We start from the raw sequence: 26,681 nt of genomic DNA, 5'->3' as shown, positions 1-26,681 counted from the left end.
GGCAGTTGTTATCAAGCCTACTGTATAAAGCAAAACTGGGATGTATATTGGGACGTTTTTCTTCAAAAAGCAAAGAAAGTGGAAAGTGGAGAAAAAAAAAGAAATTGGTAGTTTTCAGATGTAGGACATTATATCTATTTCCACACAAAATGCTTTAAATAGCCTGGTTTAAACTCAGTGCTTCCAAGCAGTGTAATATCTGAAAGTGGTCTTTCATGTTAATTTTTCATTTTGTTATTGATTTTAGAAAATAGGTAGGTACTGCTTTCTTATGCCTAATTTTGTTTTCTATTTAGAGCCACATTGGATGGCGTAAAGAAGCAAAGCGACTGCTTCTTGTGATGACAGATCAAACTTCCCATCTGGCCCTTGACAGTAAATTAGCAGGAATTGTAATCCCCCATGATGGAAACTGTCACTTGAAAGATAATGTGTACGTCAAAGCTACGAGTATGGTAAGGTATATGTCATAGATTTTGCCTTCAGAGAGGCAGTGCAAAACTGTGTAAAGAAGGTTTTTAGACTGCTGTCAAAGCATTGCTTTTATTTCAGTTATTAGAGTGGTATTTTTCTAGATAGGCAAGTTGTGAAATGAAGAATTGGTCACCTGGCATATTGGCATTCTTTTTGTGTGGAATAAAGTATTTTGGAGTCTGAAAAAAACAGTACACAGCCAAGGAGGATATGTTACAGGTTTTGGTTTGGATTTTTATTAGCATCTCATAAAAATTTTGTATAAAATACAAGTAAGAAGTGTGTGGTGTGATATTTTGCACAAGTAGAAGCTGGTAATATGTCAGAGTTGTACAATCATGCTCATAAGGCAAAGCTAGCGGCTGTGGTTTATGGTCAGAAGATGCACAGGTGCACTGGTTGAAAAGGCTTGGTAAGAGTAAACCAGAGGGCGTACAATAGCAATGAACTATCTCAGCTGGATGGATTAGCATTAAATGCATTCAGGTTTCACAGTAGAAAGCCAATGTGTGGTAGTACAGGCCTCTGAAAAAAAGTTGCATCCAATCTGCTGTAGCAGAATAAGACGCCTTCATCAGGTATTTTTAGATTTCAAAATATTTTCTTCAGGAATGTAAAAAGTAGTCATAAGTGACTGAAGAAAGGAATTTTTGCCTAAGAATTGTAGGTTTCAACTGCTTTAGGAATTTTCTTAAATAAATACGAATTGCTTATTTAAGAAACATGAATCACTGCTTAATTGCAGTTTAATCCCCAGAAAGCAGAAATATGAACTGTGGTACAATCAGAGCACGTTGAAGTTTTGTTCTCGGTGCTGGCTGCACTTAGTTAACGTGTACAGCCTGTGTTCAGCCAGAACCAGCAATTTGCAAGGGAAATCAGTGAGGGCTGTGTGTAAGTGAGGTTAAACCTGAATTTAATCCCGGCAACTGGTGTTTACAAGGATGGTGGAGCAGCAGGAAGAGGCCGCTGGCTGTTGTGTGATCATGAAATACGGGAGGTTTCTGGGAAGCGGTGAGTGTTTGGGACCTTGCTGAGTGGAGGAGGGAGATGAGTGTGTGCTAACAAGAAGGTTATTTAGATTTCCGATTATCTGACGTTCTTGCATTCATATACTCCCTCTTTCACTTCTTCGATATTTCCTCACAGATGTCTGAATATTTTTTTCCACTCTAATCAGTCTATTCAGCTTATTTTACTTAGAGCAAATAATCCTGAAACTTTTCTTTCCCAAAGCAGAACACACTCTCTTTTTATTTTCTTTTAGTTTTCCTAGCTGCAGTGCTATAAATCAGAGGATGTTTGCTCTGCTTATTAAATAATTGCTAAAGGCACAAATCTTTTTCTAGTGTTCAGGATTCCTTTGATAATAAAGATATTGTCTGTTTCAGAAAAAAAAAAAACCAACACACTATATTTATTTTCTGTCCAGCTTTGGGAATTAATTTCTGTTGCAACTGGAGAAACTCACCAATGGAAAATACAGACAAAATTAATGAATCTCTTTCTAAGCAGCCAGGATAGATTGATGGCTGACTGAAAAAAGGTGTTTTAACTGATATTCTGCATCCTGGTTTGAAAGATCATAATTTTACTGTCCCATATGGAAAAAGAAATCTCCATGATTACTACTATTGATGTATTTTATGAAAAGAGGTTTTTTTATCCACCCAAATGAAATTACTTTGAAAGATGCTTAGATCTATGGTGGCACATCTAGATCCATATGGTTTTTTTAAATATGGGCTAATTTTTGCATGCCCACATGTTAACAGTAGCCACTTAGTTACATGCACTTAGTACTAGAAAAGGGTTAGCAAGGGAATCTTTCTTAGCATTGCGTTTTCTGGAGTAGATTTGATGACAACACAATAGTGTCTGTAAGGGAAAGTGTGTTGGTTTCCTGCTTTTTTCTTCTCATCCATGTTATATGTGATTATTTTATTCATGGATATCCATAAAGAAACTTCAAATGAACAAGTGAAATCAGGGGCTGGGAAGACTTTTTGATATTTAAATGAAATATCATCAAAGTCTGTCAGTCTTTTAGAAAACATAATGTGAAACATATTTTTGGGGTTTTTTCTTAGTCATACAATTTTGTTGGGCTGTACTAAATTAAAGAGACCTCTGTAATCACATTGTTTTCCTGCTTTGATTCTTAGCTTTGGGTAGTCATGAGAAGATTGCATTTTGGCATATTTTTATTTCTTACTTGTGCCAGTTAAGAGGACTTTGCTTTATTTATTTGAATAAGCTTGGCCTTTACATCAGAAATGTTTCCACTTAGACATTTTTCTGAATGTTTCTTTCTAACTTTTGCTAAGCAGTCACACAAAGGTCAGCAAAAAAAAATGCATGACAGGAAAGAAATCTAGTCCATTTTAATTAGATCTGTGTTTGGTTAACTCCCTTTCTGCAATACTTAACATTTGTATTAGTTATCTTCTCTGCTTAACACAGTAGGTTAAAATAATAAAATGAATGATGTAATTGAAAGAAGAAAGATGATCTAAAATTAAAGTACATTTGTCTGAGCAGTAGTGGGAAGAGATAAGATAAAAAGACAAAGTACAGCAAGGTTTTCACAGCAAGCAAAGTGAGGGTCTATGAGTTACCATTGGTACTTTATGTCATCTCTTTACATGCTTAAAATTAAAAAGCTGGTGTGGGTCTGTTGATGCTTTGGACTTTTTTTTTTTTTTTTTTTTTTTTTTTTTTTTTTTTTTTTTTAACTCAATTCTAATAAAAAGAAACAAGAAGCTGGACACTCTAGTGAGTTATTGATGATAGATACATGGAAGTTCAGCCTTGCTTGTGAGCAGAGGTAGTCTGGGGATCCTGCCCCTGCAGCCCTTGCATGTCTATGGGTGTCATCTCTTGACATCAGTAAGCTCCATCTGAATAAGTTTTTGTTTCCTGAAGGCTTGGGAAGCTATTTCTGATACTCCTGATTAGAGAGTTCAGCTAGTAGCTGCAGAGTTGTTGAGGGGCCACTCTGCTGGAATTCAGAGACAGGTCTAGTACCATGTGCTAAGCAGGAAGACTGACTTATTTTGCCACCATCTCATGATCCCTTGATCCTGCCCCTATCATTCACACATTTATGGTGCAGGAGGTGTTTGCAAAACATCTGGATTCACTCGTGTCCTGGGACCACTTGGTGTGTCTGTGATCTCCAGCCAATTATGCGTGGCCTGTAGGGTTGTGCAGCACAATGGAGGCCCCACCAATGTGCTCTGTGTCATGGAGAAGGAAGGAAGGCTTAGCACTTTGTTGTAGGCTGCTGAAAATGCCAACAAAGCCACCACTGCTGCAGTTCACTCATGACTCCTGTGTGATAGAAATGCCTGCTCTCTCTCCAGTGAGCATGGCACTCTCTCCAGCTGGAGCTGTAAGAAGGACGGTTTAATACTGTGTTATCTGCCTTTCATCAGTTATCTTAAGGAATATAATCTTTTACCAAAGCGTTGAAACTTTGAGAGAGGCGTGTACCCTCTAGAGGCTAATATCAAACTGCACCAAGAAACTCCTTTGTTCTTTCTGTGCAAGGCTCTTTATAATGGTGCAATATGATGGAAAATGGATTTTGCTCCCTTGCATAACTTTGTCTCAGTTCTCTTGCTATTCAGATTACTGCTAGCAGAGTTGTTGACTTGCAGAGTGCCTTGAGTAACAAGGGACAATCCAAGGAGAAAAGAATTGTTCAGGGTAACAGACTGTGTTTGGGCAAGAGAGATAATATGGGGCAGATGGTGAAAAATACCAGGAAAAAAAGACAACAAAAGTTTGTGGGGGATAAAGGTTGAAATACCTGACATAAGTGGAGGTGTCCAGATGAAATCTCTTTAAGTGGAATCACAAGCCAAGGCCCCAGTCATTTCTCTGTTTAATCTGGATTTTAAGTGTTGAATTTACTTTTTGAGAACTATTCACTTATGAAGGGTTAATGAGCACTGATTTTCAGATACAGATTGGTTTAGAGTACTGGAGCTGAAGGGATCTCACATAACCCAGGTGTACAAAGCCCATTGGGACCACACCGACACCCTTGAAGTTCCCTAGATCTTGGATGAAGAGATAGCAACACACCTCTTGTTCTCAAATCCGTGTCAGATCTCTCAATGAGAAGTGTAGAAGGACAGGTCATTGGCACAGGACATGCTGTCATAGGTACTTCAGCAAATACAACAATGCATTACTGAGGAGGGCTGTGAAACTCATGCCACCTTCTTCAAGCACGGGTGTGGTTAAGAAAATGTAGCAGGTGGTCATGGTGAGGACTGGAGTCATCAGTCTTTAGGTGGGTCTTGAGCACACAGAGGAGAAAGGTGTCAGTCATAAGTGAGATAAGTACAGAATACTGACATTGCCAGAACCTGATCCAATGGCTGCATTTGATGCCAAAATACATGTCTGAGAATCAAACCTTTTTAATTACCCTCCTTGCTGTTCTCAAAAGCACACCTCATCTCAGTGCTTCATGCTGTATTTTCTCCCTGACTTTTGCACAAGAACCCACCTATTATTCCCTGTTCTTCTAGATGGACCATGGACCACAACATACCCATACTTCTTAAGCATCAGACTCAAACCAACAAAATAGTACTGTAGAGTTAGTCCTCCCTCCACTGTGCAGCAGATCTACATAGTTGGCAACAGATAAGCCTGGCTGATGCCCTGGTGATTTTTTTTTATTGTTTATTTGGATGACCCCACCCTGGTTTTGATGTAGGTCTCACATTCTCTGTACATTTAGAAATGAAGATTGGATTGGTTTTGGAAATCTATAATGTGTCATATTTGAAATAAAAGATTTTTCCCTACTAATCTGCAGTCTTCTCTTTTCTGTTGTATTTTACAGGAGCATCCATCTCTTGGGCAGCTCTCTGAAAAATTGATTGACAATAACATCAATGTTATTTTTGCTGTTCAAGGAAGCCAGTTTCATTGGTATAAAGTAGGTTAGAAACCTGATTTCTTTTTTTAATTTTGAAGGCACAATATTTATACTTAAAATTAAAACTGTGCATAAATGATTGTCTTTTTCATAGGATCTGTTACCTCTCTTGCCTGGTACTGTTGCAAGACAAATAGAATCACAAGCAGCAAATCTCAATGATTTGGTGGTAGAAGCCTATCAGGTATGATGAGAGTGACAATGTTGTATGTAATATTTGTATATTTTTCATCTTTCATAGCCTGAAGTTGGAATTTCCAAGATCTCGTCTTCCATCTGAAGTCCAAAAGGATACATTCCCTACTTTTCCTAATGTCCAGGTGGAGAGGTGATACTATCTTATGATAGCTCTCAAAGTTCCAGTCTGTCAGGGTCTCAAAGCCAAGAGCTACTGTTTTTTTAATTTCTAAGGGTGATTCTAAATATTCTGTTTGATTCTCTGCACCTATTGCTATGTCACTTCAAAAGAGGGTTTATTTATTTGAATTTTGGCACCTCAGATCTGTAGTTGCAGACCAGACACCACTGTCCAGGCACCATATAAGTTCAGAGCAAAAACACAATGCAGTATCTGGAGAGTTTTGCAGCATAATTTTTAGAAACAAACAAGAGATGGGAATTTACAAGGAGATAGTTTGAGGACAGTGGATTTCATGAGGAGCAGCATTTATACTGCAAAAAACACTGTAATAACTTGGGGGTTTGAGGCATGGAAGTGAAGAAGAGTTTTGGTAGGTATTTGGGCGAGAACAATGAAAATGGCTTTGTGAACTCTTGCCTGGAGCACTCAATTGAACATAATTGTCTGGGAAAGAGAAAGTAATGGTATGGGAAATAGCATAAAGTCATTTTCCACACATGCTTGACACAGAATGGCAGTTTGAAAGTGAAATAGGCATCTTGTTAGTGAAGGAAAGAGGGAACAAACAGCTTTGATAATGAAGCCAAGAAATAGGCATTTGATGTACCAGAGCACGGGGAGGCCATAGAGCAGCATGAATGTGGTGGGTTGGACAGTTGGATGCTGCTAAGCTGTGCAGTTACACACAAACATTTAGGTTCAAAAAGTTGAAAACTTAGCTACAAAAGTGTATGCAAGGTATCCACAGGTATCACCTTTTTTGTTTTAAATTGATTGGATTTGGGGGGCCGAAGCTATCCATTTTACTTCCTTAACCACTTTTTTTTTTTTTTTGCTTACAGCAAATTTGCTTACAGCAAATTTGCTATAATGAAGAGCCAGCCCCTGTGTCTGTTCCTAGTCCATGGAGTGCTTTTGCACACATTTTGCTCACTGTCATGTTGGAGACACTGGGCAGAAGTCAAAGACATTCAAAAGCAGAGGAGTTTAGGGGCCATCAAAGTGCAGAGAAGTTCTCACTGATATTTTACTTCTCTTATAAAGTTGAGAGATCTCATTTTGAATATGGAGATTTGCAGGAAGTTGCTGGCAAAAAATTTTGAAGATTGTAGTCCTTTTGTATGACACCTTTACACTGTTCATCCTAAACTGTAACACAGTTCTTACCCAGTGCAGGGCAAACATTCAAGGAGAAGAAATTAAAATTTATGAAACAATTATTTAGTTCAGTACAAGTTTCAGTGGGACTTTCCTGGTCCAGCCACCCCAGTTTGCTTTTGCTTTATTTTCATATTTTGGACACTGTCTTTCTTCCCATCCTAACCTTCACTGGATTTCACAGTTTGAGATTTTTATCATAGTTTTAGGGGCTTTCAATATATAAACACATGGTGAACAGGTCTTGAAAGTGTTGCCTTCTAGAAAAAAAGGACTTAGATAAGAAAATAAATTTAGTGTTGATATTCAATGACAGTGGGCCTCTTGCAGTCTTGTTCCAGGCAGGGAAACCTTAGGCTTAGCTATGGAAAACCCTGGCTGAAAATCCCTGGCTAAAAAGCCAAAGATGAGTCACTAATTTTCAAAAAGTTACTAAGATAAACATGTGTTAAGATTCATGTAATTGCATTTCCATTTGTAGCAGTAAAAAGATCTCACTAAACTCATTTTTAATAGTAATATGACAGGAATTTTAAAAATCCCTTTGTGCAAATTTCAGCTCATAAGTTTGTACAGAGCTTTAATAAATTTTTAAATGGTCAAGAAGAAGTATTTCTTCCTTGAAGGAAGAAGGATTTTAGGGTATGTAGTAAATACAAGTTACAAAGTAGCTGGCTTTTTCATTATTTTTTATTGCAAAATGCCCTAATGGGATCAGCCAATTGTTGGCTTACATAGTCTTAGCTGACCCAGAAAAATCTGTAATAATAATCCCAGTAGCCTTTGGGTCACCCTAAGGTTTGTTCAGAGAAAATTTTCCAAGACAGATGCAAAATATCAGAAGTTTATAAAGTGTCAAGTCAATTAGGAAACTTTTCTACTGGGTAACAGTGGTTTTATGTATGTTTACTGTTGTAACAGTACATTTTAGGTGTGTGGCTAAAAGGCAGCGTGGACTCAATGAGCAGTTTTTGTTGCACATGGTTGTTGGAATAGATTTTCAAATTGCGAAAAATGCAGTCTCTCAAAAGCATGTTAGCAAAGCTGAAAACATTTTCATCTGGAAAACCTAATCCTCTTTATCAGAATTACCAGTTCATTGGTTGTGTATATTTGGAATGTAATTGGGTCTTTACATGGGAAACAATGCTTTAATTCATTCCTTTATTCACACAGACAAGCTTTCTTCATTTTTAGTCAGACATAGTAGCTGTACTTAGTGTTAGTCACTAATGTACATTATATTTTGAGATGCAATGCTAGTAAAACTTGTTTTCTGGTTACAGAAACTAATCTCTGAAGTGAAAATTCAAGTGGATAACCAGATCCAAGGTCTTCATTTCAATATCACTGCAATCTGTCCTGATGGAAGTAAAAAAACTGGCATGGAAGGATGTAAAAATGTGGGATATAATAAAGAAGTATGTTGATAGTTCTTTCTTCAAGGAACTGGAATACTTATTTTTCTGTTTGGTTGGGTTTCAATGGTGTGAAATCTTCTAGGGATTTACTTAAACTGAAAATGGATTTATGTGATTAATGATCACAGGCTCTCTATTATTCTCTGGATTTATTTTTCTTGAATCTTATTTTAATTCTCACTAATCCCATGGAACTAAGGCTCAAAGCTTTTCCTGAAAGCTAACGTCCATTAAAACTTTCCTTCTTTGTCCTCCACTGGGCACAACCACCACATCCATTGTGATGAAATCTGTACGTAAAGAGGTTGAAAGATAATCACCCAGTGGAAAAAAATCACTGGAATTTGTGTTCCTTGAGTCTGTACTAGGTGTCACCTTCCTCTCTTCTTGCTTTAGTAGTCTTCATGCCCAAACAGGCTTGTGGATAATTAGTTTATTTTATAAATCAAATTAATAAAATAATTTATTCCCATTTGAATTGGTGCTACCTACTGAATGAAACAGAGCCTCATGCATCATGAAAATGCAGGGGAAGATGTCTGTCTGATGTAAAGAACATGGCTTTCTTCCCAGAAAAACTTCTCTGTGCCTTGATATATTTAGTTAATTGCTTGGACTACCAAAGTAATTCTTTTAGCTTGCCAGGAAGAGGTCTGTGTTTCTAGAGAGCAAGGGCAAGGACTTCTTTCCTGCTTGACATGTACATATGTCTCAGCTAGTGTGATTTTACTTGTGTCTGTGTGTAGAAATAACGAAATAAATCAGTAGATTAAATGTGTGAATTGTAATGTACATTTAAATGTATTTTATGCTTTCCTGAATTTTGTCTGCATGCTGCTGATTGGCTTCTACAGTTTATGGGAGATTTGCTGTTTTTATTCTTAACACATCTTTTCTCCACTGTTGATCCCTGGGCATGTCATAAGAAACAGGACTGGAATTTGTTCTGTTTACTGAAAAGAAAAATATTTATATCTGTTTCTTTTTAATAAAAAGCCAAGCCAGTTGACTGTAAAAGATTGCATGTGGTCCTAAACCTCTACTGCTGTTGAAAATGAGCCATCCTTAAGAGATTAATTTATTTTAACCATAAATCCTTCTTTCAGTATTTGTTTACAGACAAAATGCTTTTCCTTAATTCTCACATTCCTTTCATTGTCTAATCCTTCTTCCTTCCTTTTCTTACCAAAACACAAAGTGGATTAAATTCTGGAAGAATCCTGTGACCTCTTCAGGGTGCAAAACTAACTTTGGCTATTAGCAAGTGTCATGGTGTTGTAATTATTTAGTCACCACAGGTTTAATCTATCTGCCGCTGTGTTCAGAATCAAATTTCACAACTCATATGCACGACATGATTTTCCCTTCCCTCCCATTTCCCTGCCATCCTTCCAGTACTGTTTTGTACATGAAGATTATGTTCTCTGGCAGGGCTGTGTGTTGAATAAAAAGCACATTCCCTACCTGCAGCCTGTCCTCCCCGCGATACACACCTGCTGTATGAATCAATTTCTCTACAGCCGCACTTTTGCCCTGCAACCCAAGGGAAGAAATCTCATGCACGGAGAGTGTGGGCTACTGAGGGGTTATGTGTGTAGTGGCACATTTCAGAAACGAGAAGAAGAAAAGCAAAGGGTGAGATAAAGCCTGTGTGCCCCCTCAGTATGACATTAAGTGCATGTTTCTGCACAGCATTCTTCTCCTGTTGTCCGTGTAGGCAGCCGCAGCCCCACTCGCCACAAAGCCACCATTGTCCTCAAGGGCTGGGTTGTTCTCGTGTGGGGGCACAGCGGGAGGGAGAGACAGTGATGAGAGATGAATGGCCTTAGTATTTGTTGGTAGTTTCAACCTCATATGTAATCAGTTTCTCGGGGTTTCTCCTTTTTTATTTGGAAATCTTTATTTCTTGGTACTAAAGATTAAAGGTACTTGCTTCTCTTGCGCTCCTTTCTGACTTTTCCCTCCTGGTTACATTTTCTCTGAGGAGGCAAGAAAGAGTTGTTTTACATCAGGAAACTGAAAAAATACAAAACCTTAGAGAGAATACTGTGTCAGAAGCGTACTGGTCAAAAATAAAGCCAAAATAAAAGTTGTGAAACACAAGACTGATATCTAGTGTAAGTGTCACACATGCCAGAGCTGTCAAAAACTTTTAGTGGTGATTGATGGAAACTCTATGGCCATCACCTAACCACCAGAATTATTCTTAGTCCTGTGCCAGGACTACAAAAAGCCATGGGGGCTGCTGCTGTAGTGGGCACTGCTGGGATGAGGACCTGGAGGATGGTGGTGATGGCCATGGCATGGCCCAGAACTAGGCACTGGGTCCATGGAATTGAGGAAAGTAATCTGCTGCTAGCATGTGAGCCATTTCTGTGTTTTAGTAGGAGTAGCTAGGGCCATCCAGAAACCTGTGTGGTTTCTATGTGCATGACCATTTCTGCAGCAGGACATTCACTATAGATTCTTTTTATGAAGAGTATCTCTGTGTCTGTTTGTGTATTGGCTTGCTCAGTCTAGTCCCAATTCTTACCTGAATATTTCTGTGATATGTATACATTAAATAATAGAAGGAGGATGTGATGGTGTTTCTATTTCCATTTAATTTGTATAAAGTTGTCTTTTGCAACAATGCTTTCTTAACTTGAAAAGTAGACTTCTGTCAATCCTCTATTGTTAGGATTTTAACTGTATTTGTGATGCCTATCATTACTAATATATCATGTTTGACAAGTGACTACTGTGTATTTTGCTATTATCAGCTAGTGCACATTCATATACAATATAAGATTCTGCTTTATTTTTATGTGTAAAAAATTTGAAGCAAATGTAAGCAAGGAAATAATAATAATTATAATAATAATAATAATAAATCCATATTTATTTCTTCTTAGGTACTTTTCAACGTATCAATTACAATGAAAGGATGTCATACAACTGGAGGAAGAAAATATGCCATACTTAAGCCTATTGGTTTCAATGAAACTGCCATTGTTAATGTGCAGCAAAGCTGTGCCTGTCAGTATGGAGACAGCACAGGGCACAAAAGAGTGTGGGCTGATGAAACTTCTACTGACAGCAAACAGTCCCATTGCAATGACAATAACTGTAGCTCTAACAGAGACACACTTTCCTCAGAGCAATGCAGGCAACACCAGGACCAACCCATCTGCAGTGGTCAAGGAAATTGCATAGATGGAAAATGTTTCTGCTACAAAAACAAGCTAGGCAAGGTGTATGGCAAGTACTGTGAAATGGATGATTTTTCCTGCCCCTATCACCAGGGAATCTTATGTTCTGGTAAGTTGCAGCATTTATGTCTGTATTTTCTGAGGCTAATGTACATGATGCAGCTGAAAACAGTGATATAAGGCTGTCAAGAACAAGAATTGTTTGTGCAGAATTAATGTGGGCAATGTCCTGAACATCTTGTTAGGAATTCACACTCCTGGGCTCTCTTCACCACAGGCATAGACACTGTCTTCTAAATTTCACCACTGTTTTCCAGGAAATATACTGATTTTTTTTTCCAAAGTTTAGCTGTTTTAATATTTAAATCTCAAAATTCTTAATAAGTAATAATACTAATTTCTCAAACAAAAAGTAACATTTATTCCAGAAAGCTAGTTTATACATTTCAGCCTAGTGGGAATATGAGATACTGAGAGATTAGGAAGGAATCGTAGCTTCCAGGTGAGGTTCTGATTTTCTATCACCCTAAATCAGTCCTGTGAGAGATTCGGTGGCACTTGATTTCAAATACTGGTATAGACACAAACACTGTTTGGAATGCCTGCTTCAGAAAGAAGACTCTTAAGTGAAACAGAATTGTTAGAAATTCTTATTCTTTTTGTAGTCTGCTTTATGGTAGAGAAGAGGGAAAAAAAAAAGAGGAAAAGGAAAAGGAAGAAAAGGAAAAGGAAAGGGAAAAGGAAAAGGAAGAAAAGGAAAAGGAAAAGGAAAAGGAAAAGGAAAAGGAAAAGGAAAGAACGTGGTCTGTGCACATGAACTTGATACTCCTTCCACTGAATCTTGCTGTTTATTTGAATGGAATGTTTTCTTGCTAAAGAGAAGTTTGTTTAGTTTGCCTAAAGACTATTTTCCTGGTCATTGCATAATTCCTAATCTCCATTGTTTTGATCCAAGGCAAAAGAGAAAAATTTTAGTAGAAGGTTTTAGGGTGACATCATAGTAGCAACTTTTGCTCAACTTAAGCAATGAACATCAGCCTTCAGTATTTATCATCCCAGTAATTTCAGTCCAAGATGTTAACTTAAAAACTAATTAGAAAGTCCAGGTCTAAATTTGCTCTGTTTAAGGTAAAGCACAAACAATACAAATGTATCCATCTAAAAATTTATTTTCTATGTTTTCATGGAAGCATATGACTCCAGACTCTCTATGTTGTAGGTAATGGTGAATGTGAAGGTGGTAAATGCAAATGCTTTGCTGGCTGGGAAGGTGATCATTGCGAGTGCTCATCACAATCAGCAAAGTACTGCCTGAATTCAAAGGGCCAGATTTGCAGTGGAAGAGGAAAATGTGTATGTGGAAAGTGTGAGTGCACAGATCCAAGAAGCTTTGGCCGTTTCTGTGAATATTGCCCTACTTGTAACAAAGCCTGTGAAGAAAACTGGTATGTTTCTTGTGCTAGACTTGACTTTTTCACTCCCTAGTGTTGAAACATGAAGAAATATTTTTGCTTGGTAGATGCTGTATTTCTTAGCTATTTAGATTTTAGGAAATTGGTACAGTTCATACTTGATACTTCTTTGGGTAGTTGGATTCACACTGGCAATTCAGAGAATTGCATGTTGGCATCTATTTTAACCATTTCACGCTTCATATGAAATCTTCTGGGTAGGAAATAAAACCATAAATTTGTATTTTTAAAAATGGAAATTTGATCCTACTTTTGAATGCCACCAAGTCCAATAAGAGTTTCCACATTTGTTTTTGCACACTCCTTATGCTTCTCAGCTGAAAGAAGGAGGTGTGAAACTAGAGCAGTGCCTGTGCAGTGTCACTGCCACTGATCAGCAGAGCAGAGCTGGTCTTACACAGAGAACAACATTCTTCATTGCAGTTTTAAAACACTTAGTCTTTGCCATGCTGGCCTTAAAGCCCATCATTTTTCCTTATCCATGTAAAGGAAGGGACAGTGTAGAGGTTGAAATGAGCAAGCCCAGGAGGAGAGAAGCTAGACCAGTCTCTCAGTGGTGCACTGTGTGGTCCTGGCACAGAGAGCAAATGAAGCCCTTTCCTTGGGCACGGCTTTTCTGCACCCTCTCATCATGTAATGTTCTGAATCTCACTGTGCAGAGGGTGAAAGATCAGCCTTTTGTTGGAAAGGTCATTGTGCTCTAAACAGAATCATTGTTTATTTGTATTAATTTCAATTATAGCTCATCTGGTGAAAATGTTGGAGAGCCAAGCTTGGCCACATCTGGCAAGGTTGCTGCTAAGAGTTCACTAGATAGAATGCAGTTAGCCTTTCTGGCTTACACTTGTTCAAAGTCACTGTAAAATGCACGCCTTTAGTAAATTCAGAAAATGGCATATCTTCATTAAAAATCCATCTAGGGCTTTTTTGGAATCTCTTGTGATTGATATCTTGTGATGTCTGTCTCCTGCAGGGCTATACAGTGAAGACAGTAAGACTGAGAGCATTGCCTTCCTCTTGTGCTGCTCTCTCTAAACTGCCCAGCAGTGCAGACTTACTTGGCTTTGTCTTAACATAGCATCCAAAAGTTATTGACAAAGCTGTGTTTCCTCCCCCTATCTCTACCCTTCAGTTCCAGCATGCATCCTAATCAGATTGATAGGTAAGGAAGGACTAGAACGGAACTGGAGGCTGAAAGCTGAAGAAAGGGTGCTGGACCTTAGCTACACCCTGTGGCAAACCCGCATCTCAAAAGGCAGAGCAGGGATTGGATGAAGGTGGCTCAAAGCCAAAGACGTTTGAGTTTACAACTTCCAACTAGTTGGTTCTGAGAAGCACCAGAGGGATAAAATGCTGAGAGAGGCATCACATTTCAGAAAAAAAATAAATAAATGTCACAATGTTTTTACTAACAACAGGAAAGCATTATGTGTAAGCACTACGTCAGCTTGTTGATAAGATCTCTTACAGGGGAGTGCAGAGAAAGACATAGGTTTTTAATTATATTTTTTATTTTACAGGAACTGTGTTCAGTGCCATCATTCTAACAGCTCATCTCAAGCAATACTTGACCAGTGCACAACCTCATGCGCTTACCTACTGCATTATATTGACCACACTTCAGGTAAGTGGCATTTTCTAGGTAATTTTAATAAGAGATTAAAATCTATTGGGATTAGTAATTGAATTTGCCAGTGTTAAAACGTCTTTCAGAAGCGTGTCACATTATTACAATAGCAAAGAAAGAAAGCAGGAAAAAGATAAAAATCATTTGTAGCTTTAGGGAAAGTAAAAGATAAATAATAACAGGAAATACGAATGACAAGCATTGCTAAGTTTGGTTTTCCCAGCTCCTTGAGAAGTCACATCTAATAATGATGAATCCTGCCTGAGCAATGCTTAAAGAAATAATTATAAAAATTTGTTATGACATCTGTATGTTTTATTACTTCGAATATGCTTATATTATTTGACATTACCAGAAACAAGAAAGAAGTGGAATGCTTACCTCGAGTTCAGTAATGTTTAAATGTTCCTTTCAAGTATAAAAAACTACAGTTATGAGGGCTGTGGAAGAATAAAATCTTTTTTTAATAAAATCTCATAAAGTAATCACTCCATACAGCAAAAAAAATGCAGGTAAATGGCTTGTCACTTAACATTTATATAAATGTTTTTATACTACAGTTCATAAAAGAGGAAACTAACTGTGAATACTTTTTTATAACTTTAGTATTAAGGAAAGCTTACTGTGTTAGTCTACCAGTGAGGAGAGCACTGGAAAAGGATTCAAAAAAACACATTTTCTTTCATATTTTACCAGTGATCTTTACTGTCGTCTTGTGAAGATTAAATTCTCTCTGTCCCAAACATCTCTAATATTTCATCCTCTCTATTTTAGCTATAAACTCACTCTACAGAGAATTTGTGATGGGCAATACAATGAAGCCTGAGTCTTAGTTCTGTAGATTAAAGGAGTAATAGTTTCACTATTTTTCTACAATGGATCTTAATCTGAATTGCCTTTCTTGATATGCCCAACTTTAGAAGCTTGCATATGATAACTTTTCCTCTTAATTTCCCTTAATTTATTTTCTCTTAATTTTTATCAGGCTCGTGTTACATTTATACAACATTACTAAGCAGTGGAAATATGCCTGTGTTAGAGGGATGTGCCAGTTCCATATGTTAGGCTTTACCCTTGTGTTTTCCTTTTGTTGCAGATTGTTTCTCTGGACGAAGCTACTTTAGAGTATTTTCCATAATCTTTATAGTTACCTTTTTGATCGGGTTGCTTGTTGTCCTTATCATCAGGCAGATAATTCTGCAGGGGAGTAGCAATAAAGTTAAATCTTCATCTGATTACAGAGTATCTACAACAAAGAAGGTAATTGATTTCAGAGCCATCATCTTCAGTAATCTTTTTCTTGCATATAAAAGTTAGCTAATTGCTGATAAAACTTGTATCTTCTCCTTCAAGGATAAGATGTTTTTGCCTACAGTTTGTACAAGAACAGTATCATACAGACGTGACAAACCAGAGGAAATAAATATCGACATCAGCAAGTTGCGATTAAATGAAACTTTCAAGTGTGAATTCTGAAGACTGCAAATGTCTATTTCCATCATGCTCGACTTTTAAAAAGCTACCTTTTGTACTCTGTGGGAGTCTTGACTGTTGCCATATGGTTTTTTGTTGTGCATTTTGTTGAATACTGTAACAAAGTGACATGTAAACATATTCACATTATGTGATTATGTTTGGAACTATAGCTGCTGTATTTTTTAAAACTTTTTTTGAAAGAGAAATGTGCGTTACTACTGTTCAGAAACATTAGTGTTGATGTAGCACTTTAGCATATTCTAATTTATTTAGTTATGGCCTAGAATGTAGATAGAAACCGGTCTGACAAAGCACTGATCTCACTCTACATGTAGCTAGTACTGATGTGCTCTGTGGGAATGGAAAAAAGCTGTGACTGAAGTATTAACAGTGCTGTATATTATAGCAATAGATGAAACTATTAAAATGCTCTTAAATAGAGTAAATGGTACTTTTATAGTTCTCTCAGTTGACAAATTCCACTAATTTGTCTGCTTATGCCTCTTATCTTTTCCTCATAAAAATGATGGGATTAAATGAATGTTTGGTTCCTGGTATGGGTGCATGTTGTGTGTGTATACACACACATATGCATGCACACGCAGGTAAATTATATATATAATTTTTATATGGATGATGTCACTTAAAGATAATTTATATCTGATAAAGAGTAATTTTTAGGTTTTTTACTTGTTTAAATATAACCTCCCATTTTATACAAAATTTAAGGTGTTTGGAAACTGAGTGGCTACAGAAAATGAGTTCTTCTGTACAACAGCATAGTCTACATGATGATCACTGCCAGCAGACTTCGCATTTAGAATCAGCAGCATCAATTCCATTGCAAATAGATAAATTATACCAGAGCTGTGTTTGGTTTGCTAGCTACATGTCAGTGTTTTGCCAAATAAAGACTTTGATCTTTTTGTATGATGTCAGGCATAAGTCTGATTTTACACGTGCTCTTTTTCTCTATGTAAATTAGTTTATGAGATTAGGTTTTGTAAGTTTTTTTGTAACCACTTCAGTTTTTGTGACTGTGCATTGAGAAATATGTCCAGTGTGTGATGGGGAAAAGAACCTGCAATTTAGAAGAAGGTGAGGAAAATAAGTCAATAAGTATGTTGTCTTAAGAAAAAAGAGTTCTAAGAGAACATACTTATTGACTTTATAAATATGGATCAGATTCTGCCTTCAGAAGTGGGCAAAACTCTTCCAAACATGGTGGGACCAATATAAGCTTGTCTGAGAGCAGAATGTGAGCTACAAAGTCAAGCAGAAGCATTTTTTTTTTGCCCCCGAAACCAGCTAGAATGGTAGAAGACATGTTATTGCTATATGGGCGTTGGAAGTGTCAGTCTGATTTACTAACTCTATGCTGCTGAAACCCTACAAAAATCTGATCAACCTCTAATGCACTAAAACATTGCTGACAAAAAGAAAAATCACCTCAGAAGACAGTACATCATTTTAACAACATTTATTATTAATACTAGATATTGTCACTATTTGTCATAGACAAGAGTTACAGAAACAAAGCAGGACTTCCTTATGTGCAGTTTGTAGAAATTACTTGTATTTCCTATTCTGTATTTCTTACGTAAATTCCCACTGAAACCTGAGGAGTATGAGGATTGAAAGGAAGACAGGATGTAGAAAAATGATGAGTGTTTTATGAGTGTTAAGTTTCTTGGGTAATGGATCAAGTGGGATTGGGAAAAATAATATACAGACAATGGGCCTTTCATTAGTCATAAAAGCTCTAGACCTTTGGGTCTTGACTGTGTTTTAAAAAAACCTGTAAATTGGACTATTAAATGTTTCTAAAGCAGTCTCCAAAGTAGGCCTTCAGCTTTCTACCACACAAAGTGTCTCATTTAACAAAAAGAGTATTTCTTTACACTGACCCTGACTTTAGTGATAGCTTAATTGTAGATTAATTCTGTAACCTATCAAGTACACTTTAAACTCTTTCTTTTAAAATGTTTTCCTTCTGTGTAAATTAAAAGATTCCAAACAATTGGTTTCGGTGGGATAAAGATAAAAGATTGATAAAGGTTGACCTGCTGTTACTCTTGTCACAATTCATGGCTATTTGTGAGTGGGAAACAAATCTTTGGTTGTCTATTTAACTTAACAAAAAAAAAAAAATTCGGTGCTTAGTGGAGTATATCTAAGTATATAAAAAAGAGGTTAAATATGTTTTTTAAACAGTGTTATAAACCCTTTTAAAAAAATATTCCTCACTGTATAATGGCCTTTAAGTGTGTACTGAAGTGTTTACTGAACAAATAACTATCTTTTTTTCTTTAGAAATTACTTTTCACTCTTAGAGGGAGTTCAGTTTTGTGGGTAGGGGACAATGGAACTGGGTTCTTGGTGGAAGAAAGACTTGAGCTGTAATACCCATCTTCCAGACACATCATGCTGCTACTGCTTTTCTTCTGTAGCACTTGGCATTGCAGTGCTGCCTGTGAAGGGGCACGGCCAGTATTTCCTTATCAGACACCTGCCTGAATGTTTAAAATGCTCTGGTCAGATAGAGCAGGCTCACAGGACAAATTGCACTGTAAACTGCCTGCTGTCCTGAGATTAAAAAATGGATATTTAAAAAAAAGAAAAAAGAAAAAAAAAAAAGGAAAGAAAAAAATAAAAGACAAAAAATAGCTTTTTTTGCATCTCCCTCATGGTTTTGCTGTATTGTGGAAGAGGCTGGTGAAAGAGAATAAGCTGCTGCTAATGTGACAGGTCAAGGCTTTTAGAAGGCCCATGGGGAGCTTATACAGAGCAGGATTCTTGGGAGGAGGCTTTGTTTCTAGGGATGGAATCTATCCATGAGAAACTCTGGCTTTGCTTGGTACTTGTTTCCCTCTGCCTTTGACCATGTTTTTCAGAAGGGCTGCTGCAGGAGATGAATAGCTCAACAAAAGCCTCACTATTTAGGGAGCTGTGTTCCCTCAGCACATGACCTTAAATGAGAAAGCAGCCTTTAATTCACAAGGAATTTCTTCAGTGATTGCAGGACTGTGCTTCCTATAGTGCTTAATATGGGAGATATTAAAGGCAAATTAGTTCATATTAGTTTTCAATGTATTGTGCGTCAAAGATGTTCATAAAAATGGGGGAAAAAATAACTAACCTCAGAATAGAATGTTCCACAGTTCTCAAATAACACTTCTTATACTGGGCTTCTTCAAGAAAAATTGAAGTCAAATAATTCTACTGCATGCTTATATCCAAAAATATACCAGCAGATACTGTTGCATCTCATCATTGGTTTGGGGAATTGTTTTTAGATTTGGTGCCACAAACAGAGCATGTGCATGACTTTTCACAGCATATTTGTTACTGTTAAAATCCATATGTATAATTTTCAAATTCTAGTCCCCCTTTTTTTAACCTTTGACTGGTTATTTGCCTAACTCTTCAGAAACTGCATGTTTATGTAATTAAAAAGTATGTATTTTACTTCAGATTTTTTTTGAGTACTGTAAAATGAAGAAATGCTATGAAATAGTTATTGCCAAGCATCATGACTACACTAATAAGATTGCTGCAGAAGTGTGTGGGAAAATAGCTGTTTCATCCAGAAAACGTGCACATGGTATGCAAGGAATTTTCATTGTGCCCAGCTGAAATTCCCTTACATTTGCAAGGACATTAAAAGTGAACCTTAAAAAGGAAGGATGTTCCTATGGGCATAGTTTACATTTTAACTATTATTTACAACTGGATTTATTTTTTCCTCTCTATGATGTCACGAAAACCTGCTATGTAAAGCATTTTTCAGACTGCAATGGAAAAATATTATTTTCCCAGTCTGATCATATATAATATTTATTTCCTGCTAAATGTGCATGTTTTGCAAACCATGGAAGTAAGTGTGTGAAACAGCTTCAAGCAACGCCCCATCCTAAAAGCAGACATAGGGTCTGGTGATGCCCAGGGTAGAGACATGCAAGGGCACAGCTGCCTGTGTGGAGACTTCAAGGGGAACAGCATCCCTGCAGAAATGGTGCTCTGAGATCTTGCTTTGCCTTCTGTCAGGGCAGGAAACCTCTCCAAAGTAGGTTGGCTTTGGCAGCGGTGGTGTCCTAGGTTTGCATCACAGGCACTTGGCCCCACACTGGGACTGCGTTATGTGCAGTGTGAACACTAATGCTGCGGGCTTTTCGCATCTTTACTCACCAAAAATGCCTGCCCGCAACCCAGCAAGGGACAGCCTGTAAACTTGGATGCTGCAGACCTCCATTAAAGCTTCTGGGGAGTATTTGGGCACCTGCCCATTGACTTCCCACCAGCCCCTGGATCTCCACCAGCCAGCCTTAAGGAATGCAAGCTGTAGCTGGAAAGGGCACTTCTCACAGAGGCATTTGTGCTGAGTCAGTGCTGGGTGACACCTACTCTGCCCTGACAGCGAGTAACGCGTGGTGCCAATGTCTTGGCTTCCCTTTTGCAAGAGAGGGGAAAGCAGAAATGGGGCAATAGTTAAGAAAAACACTAATTTTTAATTCTTGAGACTGCTCTGATGCACAAGTATCTGTTGGCTCTTATAGAGAATTGAAGTCCATGGAGAGGGGGGAAAAAAGGTTAAAATTAATCAGTGGGAATGCATCTCTACAGTGAGCCAAATCAGTTTTACCGAGAGCAAGCCAGCTCAGAGTGGTTGGCCTGCTGGAGGGGGGATGGGGGGAAGAAAAATCCTAAAATTTCTAGATTCTTAAACTTCAGAAAAGCTGTTCTGAATTGCATGTTCTCTTTGTTTCCTTTTCTGCACATGCTTTTAAAAAAAGTACGTATTTACTAAAATAAAAATAAAATTAAAATATCTTGCATTTGTTAAAATAATGGCTTCTGTCCAAATTCTAACATTTCATCCTGATACCTATATTGTACTTGGGCTGTTTCAGTTATATTTTGAAGGGAGATGTTTGAAAGATGAAAGAGTCTTTTGCAGAGGCATTAGTGTTGGATGAATTCACTGTGCTGACATCTTCACTCTTACCTACTACTGCTTCAAAAATAATGCTACTTTAAAGTGTCTTACTTAGCGATTGTGTGACAGCTATTAATAATACTACAGTTTTAAACTTTCTATTTAACATATACTACCTTTTATAAAAAAATATAGAGAGATAAATAATGTGTCTCTAGATTTTATGCATAGAGAATGTTAGTAAGGGAAGAGGTTTTAAATCTGATAACTTCTTACTGCTCATTTTACATTTTAAATGATACTTTTAAATCACTACTTTTGTTCATCTGGAAATATACTTAATATTTTATTATTTAAAATAGTATACTTTTATAGTTGTTTTATTAATTTCAGTTGACTACTAACTTCTATGGTGATATTTATTAATGAGTTGACACTGTAGTATATTGAGATGTTTATTTTTCTATCAGAGCTGTAACAACTATGACATAGCATTATTTTAATGCAACATCATTGTACTTGCTCTCTAAAAAATAAAATCAATATTTAATCCATATGGATTTTTCATATTTTTAATATTAAATATGTCTGTGACAAGGAAGAGATGTTCACCTCCTTTTAAAAGTATAAAGCACACTTACTGAGGTGCACAGATGTCTGCAAAGGGAAGCATATGATTGTGGTTATTTTAAAATTGAGCAATACTGTGTCCAGAGAGGTAAAATACAAAGAATACCTTGTTTATCAGATGTAGGCAAACGGGTGGATGCAGATTCAGGATGAACTTTGAGAAGATGGGAAGGAAAAAAATGCTATTTATCAGTATGGAGGTGCAGCTGGTTAACTTTGCCCAACCCAACTGAAACATGAATGGACCAGGAGGTGCTACTACTTTGTAGAGAACAAGAACACACTTCCTGTGCAAATACAGTCTGTAGATTGATAAGTGGTTGTGATAGCCTCTCTTCTCCTTTGCTCTCTTGGGTGGCAGAGGCGCTGGATTTCTGGGAATGGGTAAATCTCTCTGCAGATGCCTCATGTCTGCCACTCACTGCACATTTGGGTCTCTTTACGAGTACTGGTGAAAACACATCACTGGTGGGGAAGGTAACACATTCTGTTCTTGTGCAGAAGCAGTCATAGCATTTACTTTGCACAGTGGCACGAAATTGCTCTTGAAATGGACTTTAGCTGTGCCCTATATAAGGACATTCAAAATTTGCCATGATGCCTCAGTAAGAGACATCTGTGGCACTAAGACATCTGCCAGACCTCACTGGTAAAACTACCCATCCATGCTGCTAACATGATCCAGTTTTTGCTTTTAGGAGTGAGAGAGCTAGAATCAAGTGACAAGTGATGTGTTCTCAGTCATCACATAACTAACTTAGTGTCTAGGACTTAACAATAAAAGAGAAATACTAAGAAAAGGTCAAAACTGAAAAGAAAAAAATAAGTAAATATCACAAGGAAAATCTGTAAATCATTTTTGCTTCTTTTATCAAAGCAAGGAACATCATCCCAATATATGCATGGTGAGACTGAGTATGAGAAATTTCCTTTCACAGATGCTGTAATCAACCTTCACTGACACTCAGAGCAAGAACATGCAACCAGTCCTACAAACAGAAATACACATTTTTTATTGAGGAAATATTAATGTTATCATTACTCCAAGTAAACATAAACCTAGATCTGAACTTCAGACACACAATTCAAGTGTACAGTTTGAGCAAGAGCTGTAGGCCTCCATTTTTCCATTTGGCAGTAATCTTGAAGCCAAGGTTTTGTTAACACTGAAGTCTCCTATAGCCAGTGATCCTGGCACCGAGCGTGTTGCATATCCTGTATGTTGTGAAATGATGGTAAGTGCTCTGTATGAAATCTTTCTTTCTTTCTTTCTTCCTTCTTCTTTCCTGTGTTCTGAAATCCAGCAACTGAGTCATGCCTATATACCTTTCAATATTCAGGAAATGGCAACGTTTTGACATTAGTGGCATTGTATTTAGCCAGTTTTTGCCCATATATACACTGTTGTCTGCAAGGGCACAACAGTACTGAATTTGACTCCAATGTAACACAACTGCTATTTTGTTGCAGATGCCATTGCCAAGGAAAAGGCTTGCTGGCTGGACTCACCAAAGAGAAAAGAAACCTCAGTTACAGCCTCTAAAGCTGGAGGAGGAAAGAGATCCTGATTTCAGCCACATTTTTGACACCAGTCATGTAGGTGCATGCTATTACACAATTTCTCTGCCTGCATGATTCCTTTTGTAGTCGGTGCAGAATTTGATCCAATATTCAGAGAGGATGGCGTTAGGGAGAGTTGGTTTGAGTTGAGTATCTGAATATGCCTGATGACAACCTAAAGATGATGATTAGAATTAAAAATAAAAACTTTTTTTAACAGACTGATTTTGACTAGTAAGGAGTTAATCTGAAAAGTGGGTGGTTTCTTTTGCTTTCAGGTCTGCAACAAAGACAAGAACCTTGGAAATGCCTTCCTGCTACCCTGAGTTTAAAGCCAAGCAGTTTAATGTATTTTATGAAGTAAATAAAAATCTAGTTTTACAGAAACCCAAGTGGTCTGAAGCTGTGATTAGAACACAGGTGCTGTCAGTTCTTCTGGCTGCTCATCTTCTGCTTTGGAGCCTTGGAGTGGTCCAAGTTGGGTTGGACTGTACAAAATTCATATAAAGTAGATGTAGGCTGCCAATCTGATTTATTAGCACTCAAGAGGCCCCAACATTATCATCTGGTTCCTCATCCCAGGGAAACTGTGGTGGGTGGCAGAAGGCAGAATTTGCCTTATGTTTTGCAAACCATTCTATCTCCTCAGCACAGAGCATAGCATGGTCTCTGATTATTTTCCTGGCCTTGAACTGCATGATTCATGAAGGACAGTTACTGTTTAATAAAGTTGATGTGTATGCAAGCAGATAAAACTAAACTATTAACCACAAAAGCATAGTTATGCCAAGTTATGTCACATATGCTTATTGAAATCAGTACATGTGATGTATTTCTTTCAGCTCTGCAGCTTGCCAAGTCCCCCTTTTGGGGCTCTAAGCCTCATCCTAAGCCTCTTGTTTATGCCTGAGCAGTGTGGAGAGCCCAGGACCTGTTTCTGAGTGGTGTTCCTCTGCTCTCAAAACTTCTCAGAGGAGAAGCCTTTCTCACAAACCCCATTCTGACTTTTTGGGCTTTGACCATAGCCTTAACACAGGCATTCTGAAAGCATCACTGAGGCTGTAAGATACTTGGCTACATTGCTGAGGAGACAGAGGACATGACAGTGGATGGGTTTTTCACAAAATTTTCAGACACATTTTTGCTTTACTCTGCTCTATACCAAGCAGGAATTTCAAAGACTTATACACCTTAATCAAGGTGTTCTCTAGATTTTCCTTGTCTTCAGGAGTGTTTATGGTCAGCTTCTTTACTTGAATCATTATGCAGCTGCACCCAGGGGAAAAAAAAAAAAAAAACAGCTAAAAAATACTTCCTGTCTTTCTCAGCTTCTTTTCAGCTTCTTTTCTCAGCTTCTTGTGCATCTCTCAATATCTAAATTGAGCTCTACCTGAGTCTTCTTTGAAAATTGCAGACGCAAGATCAGAGGGCTTCATCAGGAAACAGCTGATGAGGAAAGCTTTTTTACTTTGGGGCAAAAAAGAGCAAGTTAAAGTCTGTAGTGCAAAGCTAAACAGAGTGTCTCTGAACTTGGTCAGGTGCAGTCCCTTTCCCCTGCTCTTTTCCAGAGTTAAGAAGTAATGGCTATTTCTTGGTGTACTAGCCAGTCCTCAGAGACCCACAGGAATTCTCCTGCTGTAAGCTTTAAATCACAACTTCTGCAAGGTGTATGCAACATACAAACCCCAGAGACATATTTCTCTTCTAATATCCCCATTCCAATGACAATTTTTATCATTTATAAATATTTCTTTCTGTATAGCTTTGTGTGTGTGTGTGTGTGTGTGTGTCTCCATATTCCATCCGAATTAACTTTTCCTCAGCATCAAGAAGTCCATCTCTGATTGTTAAACAGCCTGTCAGTCTATATGCAGACGTAGTCTCACATACCTTTTTTGTATATATTTAAAATGGGATTCCTCCCCTAATTTCTTATGCATAGCAGGATCTTCCTTTTAAAATTCCTGTTTCTCTTAATGGCTAGGCTGCTGTCCTGTCAGAACTGTGACTTGAATTGTTCGCTGATGTTCTTATTTATTCTTTGTGCTTTTATCCTTTTTGGCTGCTGCCTGCCTAGCACATTAAACCTAAAACATAGAAGACAGACACAACACCTTACACAGGAATTTTTGGTTCACAAATAGGTCCTAATCACAATGTCAAAAATAATAAATGAATGTTTCCTTAGACAGTTTTATCTCATGCCTTTGATTTTTTCAAAGAAAGAATCATTTGGCCCAAAGAAAGAAAAGATAATGTGTCAGATCATTTTCAAACCCAAAAAGTGTCATTCTCAGAAGGAAGATTTATTACTGTGTGACAGATTGAAAGTGTTTCATGCTGTCTAAAATGAAAACCAAGTAGATTAATTTCCAGACCCAAAACCAAACAAAATTTGGTTTCAACAATTTTGTCCAAGGTTCACTTCTGTGAAATTTGTGGGCCCTTGTGGTTCAGCTGAAGACTGTGTTAGAAGTGAACATGCTGAGCATCTTTAAATACTAAGTCCATAAGATCTCCTTTGATATCAGATATATGACAATTTAGGAATGTTAATGTAATATGTTATATTCCTTCTTTAAAAACCACAGCTTTTTACAGAACCTATTTGGTATTCCAAAACATAAGAAGCTTTATTTATTTTCTTAGCTGATACTCTCTCTAGGGTCACAAAGAATTTCTGCTAGCAAATATTGTGGAGTATTCTTACATTTTCTATTTATCCCCTTTTGATTCACCAGAAAAAGTAATTTGGATTTGAACTACCTGAAAATAATGCAGTGCATCATTTACTGTAATTTCCTGTACTAACCAAGAACTTTGCTTGTCTAATTAGCTGGCTTTTTGTCAAGTACTGTACTCAATTACTTTTTTCCCCATTTTTTTCCTTTTTTTTTTTTTTTTTTTTTTGGTGGGGAAGGAAAATTCAACAAATATCTGTCAGCATCACTTGAAATGCCTCAAAAGAAAGTGTGTTACTTAGTCTAATTGCTGTTAATTAGAGATACATTTGGTGCCCTAACTCCTATGGAATTCAAGTGTTTTTACCTTGCCAAATTTTACTCCCTTACTTGGTCAGTGCTTGGTTCCTGCTGCTTCCTTAGGTCAATGCAAGTGCTTGCCAGCAAAGTCTGCAATTGCCCTTTGAACCAATGAACTAAGGGAATTGCTATTCTTCAGCAAGCTTTGGCAAAGACAACAGTGTTGTAATTTTTATATGATCATAACACCTGGGCTACTGAAGTTTTATTGGATATAAAGTGTATAGTCAATTTATACACAGCCACCCTGAAGTCACCAGTATAACATACCTGAAATCTCACTAATTTTAAGGGTTGGGATCTGAGGGACTTCCTTGAGGAACCTTTTTTTTTTTTTCAGTATTTTTGAGATCTCCCTTGAAATGACACTTTTA

At 37.4% G+C, this 26,681-nt stretch overlaps 1 protein-coding gene across 5 annotated transcripts in view; it reads left to right on the top strand.

Annotated features, from left to right (window-relative positions):
* Nucleotides 1–23,658, top strand: part of ITGB8 (integrin subunit beta 8) — a 33,740-nt gene extending 10,082 nt beyond the window's left edge. For 3 of the 5 annotated variants that reach the window (XM_017731198.1, XM_017731200.1, XM_017731201.1), the window contains 10 exons: nt 297–455; nt 5,339–5,434; nt 5,529–5,618; nt 8,240–8,374; nt 11,269–11,674; nt 12,785–13,010; nt 14,558–14,661; nt 15,761–15,924; nt 23,177–23,302; nt 23,545–23,658. In XM_017731198.1, the coding sequence (XP_017586687.1) occupies nt 297–455; nt 5,339–5,434; nt 5,529–5,618; nt 8,240–8,374; nt 11,269–11,674; nt 12,785–13,010; nt 14,558–14,661; nt 15,761–15,924; nt 23,177–23,302; nt 23,545–23,592 (1,554 nt within the window). In that variant the 3' untranslated portion in view covers nt 23,593–23,658. Of the gene's footprint in view, nt 1–296; nt 456–5,338; nt 5,435–5,528; nt 5,619–8,239; nt 8,375–11,268; nt 11,675–12,784; nt 13,011–14,557; nt 14,662–15,760; nt 15,925–16,017; nt 21,631–23,176; nt 23,303–23,544 lie in introns of those variants that run through there. The other 2 variants (XM_017731199.1, XM_008631346.2) reach the window with 2 other exon arrangements.
* Nucleotides 23,659–26,681: the final 3,023 nt, after the last annotated feature.

This window comes from Corvus brachyrhynchos, unplaced genomic scaffold, assembly GCF_000691975.1.
Source record: "Corvus brachyrhynchos isolate BGI_N302 unplaced genomic scaffold, ASM69197v1 scaffold84, whole genome shotgun sequence".
In the NCBI taxonomy this organism is placed as follows: domain Eukaryota; kingdom Metazoa; phylum Chordata; class Aves; order Passeriformes; family Corvidae; genus Corvus; species Corvus brachyrhynchos.
Note: the sequence above shows the minus strand (reverse complement) of the source record. Positions and strands in the feature narration are given on the sequence as shown.